Genomic DNA, 5,342 nt, shown 5'->3' with positions numbered 1-5,342 from the left:
TTACACACTGTGTAACATTCACCATTCTGCCATGTTTGAACATCCACATTTCCTCAAATCTTCCATCTGTTGACTTTTGTGAAGTAAAAGAGCTGAAACCTTTATCACGTGGGTGAGATTCATCCGGCTGAACCAAATCACCTACTAGGCAACGCCTGAAAACAATCAACAGATGGAAGATTTGATTTGATTTTAACTATCGTAATACATTTTGTGGCGTCATTAAATGTTGACTCCCATGTTTTATTATAAACAATAATAGCAGTGTCATCAGCATAAGACAATATTTCTCCTTCTACTTTAAGATTACATAGTTCATTTGTATATATAAGAAATAATAGTGGACCCAGAATTATTGTCCCTTGTGGAACACCATGCTTTTGTTCTCTTTACGAGCTAATTTCATTTTCTATTTTTTGTATTTTGAGTCCTATTAAATATAATCCGGTATATACTCCGGTGTTTTTTATGCCAATTGATGTTGCTTCGTTCCTACATAGGTATTTTTGAAATGGTTTAGTGACTAAATTCGTGTATATCAGCAGTCGTCTTGAATCTGGAAGATTTATCAAAAGTTAACATCTATAGGCATTAAACATTTACGTATTTAAAATTGTCAAATGAATTGACAGAAACGATACCTACATATTGCCAAAATTATTATTCATTACATACCTCATTACTACCCCAGTACCGAATAGCAGCTAGGCCTTTTAGTTCTACCGGTATTTTCTCATCTCGTTTGTGTCCTTCCAAATCGAGTTTTACTAGAGTAATTATGCGCCTCATATTTTCCTTCGAAAAACAGTATTTCTCCTTGAATTCATTGTCTTAAAAATCTTAAAAAGAGTTGACTCTTTTTTTAATACAATTTTCGTGCACGAGAAGGTCGCATGCCTTTGAAATTGTTTAAAATTTAATAAAACTGTGACAAACTATTCATAAATAATGACAGATCGCATTCTAGGGTATGCCCTTTTTGACAGATAAGCTGTCGTGGTCGCCAGATATGGCAACGTTTTCCTAGGAAACCACTCTCTAGTCACCGTTTCGGCGGCCGTTCCCCGGATCACCGTTCATACGGCCGTTAAGATATCGGCACCGTTTTCCTAGGAAACCCGAGCTTTATTAGGTAGTCAATTTTAAGATAAAATTATATATATAAACTTATTCAAACTTATTTGCGCATGTTGTGTTCACATACAACTGACAAACAATATCTAAACATAACATATTGTGATTATTATACCAATTTCGTATGTATTTGTTATGTTATTTTCCACTCATTCTATTATCTTAGTTACTGCGTATTCTTCTTTATTTATTCTATTCTGTGATTCATGTAACGGTCACTGTTTACACCATAATCTTGTATAACTTCCCTATTATCAACACCCCTGTATCACGTCAGTACATGTACACCATACAATCTTGTATACACTTTCTTTATTAATATTATTACGTATCATGTCGATACATGTACACGGAGCATGGTCGGGCAGCGAACTATGTCCAGACTTTATTATCTTATTTGTATAATATCATAATATAAGGGCATGTAAGCCCCATTCACGGAGAGAACACTACAGTAGTCACTAGAAGCATAACCTCAGTATTTTTGTGTGGGAGTTAAATGTTGTACATTTTTATTATTCTAACATATTGTTTATTGTTTGTGAACCATAATAAATAAAATAAAACAATTTCTGAACAGGACAACAAAATGTGACAAGAATATGTAAAACACGATACTCCATTTGTGTTAGTATCTCCATTGTTGTGAATATGGAGTGTGGAGTATAGTTTATGGAGTGATGTGTGTGTGTGAAAATGTATTGTTTGTTTTATATGTATGGTAGATTTAATATTTTTTGTCTTTGTTTTTTATCTTTATTTATTTTATTCAAAAAGAGGCTATATATAATTATTGTCTATGAGACTCAGCTTCCGTTTATAGGGGAGAGCTAAGTCGTTAAATAAGTCCAAATCGTACATCTTCTCAAATCTTGAAAAATTACCAAATGCTCTTACTAATAGAAAATCCATAATACCTAACAAAGAACTAATAAACATCAATATAATTGGGGAAAACGAATATGAAAATAAAACATCGCTGTAAGTTTTTACAACAGACTGCAGAATTTATTTGGGTGTATAATGTAATGTAAGCAATAGGACTATTCACATTTGAATTCAGTATCTACCATTTAATATGAAGTAGTAGACCGTATCACGATTGGAGAGCTGGACATCATTACTGACTGTTGGAGGACAGAGAACCCTCTAATGGTGGCTGAAACGATAATGTTATGGTCACAACGTGTGAGTTTCAACTAACGAATGAGTGATTTCTATTTCTTTATACTGAGTTATTTACAACTCGTTGAAAATTACCTTGGAATTAAAATATTCGGGTAAATTATAAGAATGCAAACATTTTCTCATGCATATTTAGGTACAATAAGTAGACACTATTAGATATATCCTCTTAGGATGACATATGTTCTAACAGAGATGGTAAACCTCGTTGAGAAGGGAATATAGATGTCTAGATAGAAGAATTTTAAATTGATCACTTAAACCAGCCAATGACAGGTCACAGGCCTTCCAAATTCCCTTCTCAAATATGTTCTCCATCTCTGTTGTAATACATGTCAATTTCAAAATTATGTATCTATTTAATAACATATGAGGCTGTTGTGTTCTTTTAATAAATAATATAAAATAAATAAAAATATTTAACAAAACTAAAACTGGCATTTAATTGTCAATTACCTAGTGGTTCCTAGAACGGACACTCCTGCCTGGTATCGGGCCATAGTCTCATATTATGCGACCTTTTTACCCACTATATTATTACCTATGTAAATTGTACCGAGAGTTTTTACATCAGTTATATAAAATGGCGAACTTATTATGTTAAAACTAGGTTTTCGCATAGTAAAGAGTGCAGTGGAATAATATCATTTTTAAATTTCAATGAAAATGACAAAAACTGTCAAAATCAAAACGATATTTGCGATTTATTTTTTTATGGAAAAATAAGAAAAACTCACCCTCCGTAACCCCCGCCGCCTCCAAATGAAGAAGAAGACGCGGACGCTTGAGCCGAAGATTGGGAACCCCCGAATCCGCCGCCCCCGTGTAGTCCGCCTCCGCCCCCGTGCTGTCCGCCTCCGCCCCCGTGTAGTCCGCCACCGCCACCGTGCTGTCCGCCTCCGCCTCCGCCCCCGTGCAGCCCGCCGCCGCCGCCTCCGTGGAGTCCGCCCCCACCCCCGTTGTATTCTCCTTCGCCCCCGTGCAGTCCGCCGCCATAGCCGCCGCCCCCGTTGTATCCTCCCCCGCCGCCGTGGAGCCCGCCGTTGAAGCCGCCGCCTGCCAGTCCACTATGGCCGCCGCCTCCCACTCCACCGTGGCCTCCGCCCAGTCCTCCGAAGCCCCCGCTGCCTTTGTACCCGCCGCTCAGCCCGTGGCCGCCCCCCAGCCCGCCGCCCCCGTGGCCGCCCCCCAGCCCGCCGCCCCCGTGGCCGCCGCCGCCGTGGTCGCCGCCCCCGAAATCTCCGTATCCTCCACCGCCGCCGCCCCCGCCCCCGCCGCCTCCACCGTACCCTCTGGCTACTCTAGTTAGAGGTTCGTAGTCGGCATCTGAAAATAATATTAATTTGATAAATAAACGGATCATATTTTCTATCAAAAATAACAAACTAACCGTGCTAGATCAATAAATCTGATACTCCATCTTATCATTATCTCTCCTGTCTTGTTTATAGCGGTGAATGGTGAGTATTCACCAATATTAAATTGTTTAGCGATTTATTTTATTTATTATTTTATATTATTTAGTCCCATTTACATATTTATTTTCATCTTATATAAGATTATTTAAAAAAACCGTTTTTCACACAATCACTTTTAAATAACAAAACAGAAAACATTTTTTCTCTGTATTAAAATATAAAATCAACTTATATGTAATTTTAAAATTATTAGTGTCCGGATGATAGTAAACATTGGTACATATAAACTGGAAAATAAAAAGATAAAATTGAACGCATTCACACTTAGTTAAAATCATCGAAAAGTAAAAACTAAAATTTTATAGGTAATTTGGAATAATACATCTATAATATTAGGTTTATTGTGAAAAGTTAAAAATCGAAACAACAAAAACGATCAAAACAATTTTTTTAAATAGTTTAGTCCAAACCCTTTTATTACGCACCTAATGTTTTTATGTCTTTGTTTGAAAATTGAATTTTGTTTATAAATATTCAATTTTTTAGTGTAATTATGTAATATATTTTAAACTAAATTTTAATGTCGTGGAATGTCCTATACGAACATTTTACTTCTTATAAAATAAAAAATACGTCACTTAATATTTGGAAAATAAGTTTGACGAACAAGCGCGAAGAGAGTTTGTCGTTTCGGAGGACTCACCGGACTCGGAGCGATATCCACAGATGGCCAGGGGCACTATGGCCACCAGCACCAGGAGTAGCTTCATGTTGCTGCGGACTTCCTCTAGGTTAGTCTGGTTTCCCGAAACTTCCACTCGTGACTCGCGGCTCCCTCCTCGCCTTCCCTATATATATGAGCGCGAGTTCCCGGCTCCCATACAAACTAGTTTTTATTGACGTATTTTTTATGAATAGGTTCACGACGAACGCTCTCTAGAGCTGTTTCTACCGTAAGTTTTTATACATTTCCGACGAAACCTGTAGTCGGTGCTCGCGGCTGTCCGCGCCACCTAACCCCTCCGAGGAGGCTGCTAAATTCGCGACTTTGCGCATCTCGATGTTTCCAATAGAAAATAATTACCTTTCATTTGAGGAATTAACCACTGACGATATTTAGGTACGAGTATTCGAAATTCCATCTTCTCTTCTCAAAATCGATCGCGATCCCACCTCCTCCCGCTCATGCTCATTTATTTGGCTTATTTGGCATAGATGGCTTCGTAAAAGTATCTGAAGGCTCTTGAAAATTCATTATTGCGGAAAAAACTTTCTTCAATGAGCCTTCGGTGTTCAATTTCTTCGCAAAATAGTATTCGCTGTAATTTATACTTTTAGATGACCTTTTTTCTGCGGTTATCCGCTTTTGCTTATAAAGAGCTAAGAAATTTCTTATTTATAAAAGCAAATATAAATTAGCATCACATTCTACTTCTGCTATGTTAAAAGCGCACACGAGGAAGACCTCGCATGCGCATGCTTAGCTTACCAACGTTTAACGGTTTGTCGAAATCTACAAGTATTGTTAGAAATAAAAAATGTGACAAATTACCTAATATTGAGCAGTTAATAAATAACTTTTTAGAAAATAATAGCGCCATCTCG

At 37.4% G+C, this 5,342-nt stretch overlaps 1 protein-coding gene across 1 annotated transcript; it reads right to left on the bottom strand.

Moving 5' to 3' along the window:
* Positions 1-2,116: 2,116 nt before the first annotated feature.
* Positions 2,117-4,623, bottom strand: LOC148283865 (uncharacterized). Its single transcript, XM_088243068.1, has 3 exons — positions 4,441-4,623; positions 3,057-3,645; positions 2,117-2,293 (listed from the first exon to the last, which is right to left on the bottom strand). The coding sequence occupies exons 1-3, from the start codon at positions 4,505-4,507 to the stop codon at positions 2,284-2,286; spliced, it is 666 nt and encodes a 221-aa protein (XP_088099194.1). The 5' UTR covers positions 4,508-4,623; the 3' UTR covers positions 2,117-2,283.
* Positions 4,624-5,342: the final 719 nt, after the last annotated feature.

The sequence above is a fragment of the Micrasema longulum genome, unplaced genomic scaffold (assembly GCF_059751315.1).
Source record: "Micrasema longulum isolate JH-2025_06_02 unplaced genomic scaffold, ASM5975131v1 h1tg000185l, whole genome shotgun sequence".
NCBI lineage: Eukaryota > Metazoa > Arthropoda > Insecta > Trichoptera > Brachycentridae > Micrasema > Micrasema longulum.
The sequence above is the reverse complement of the archived record's forward strand: the minus strand, read 5'-3'. Positions and strand labels throughout refer to the sequence as shown.

Coding starts and splice junctions, on each gene's coding strand:
- LOC148283865 (XM_088243068.1), bottom strand. CDS start 4,507: ATGAAGCTACTCCTGGTGCTGGTGGCCATAGTGCCCCTGGCCATCTGT. Junction 3,646..4,440: donor TGGATATCGCTCCGAGTCCG/GTGAGTCCTCCG, acceptor TATTATTTTCAG/ATGCCGACTACGAACCTCTA.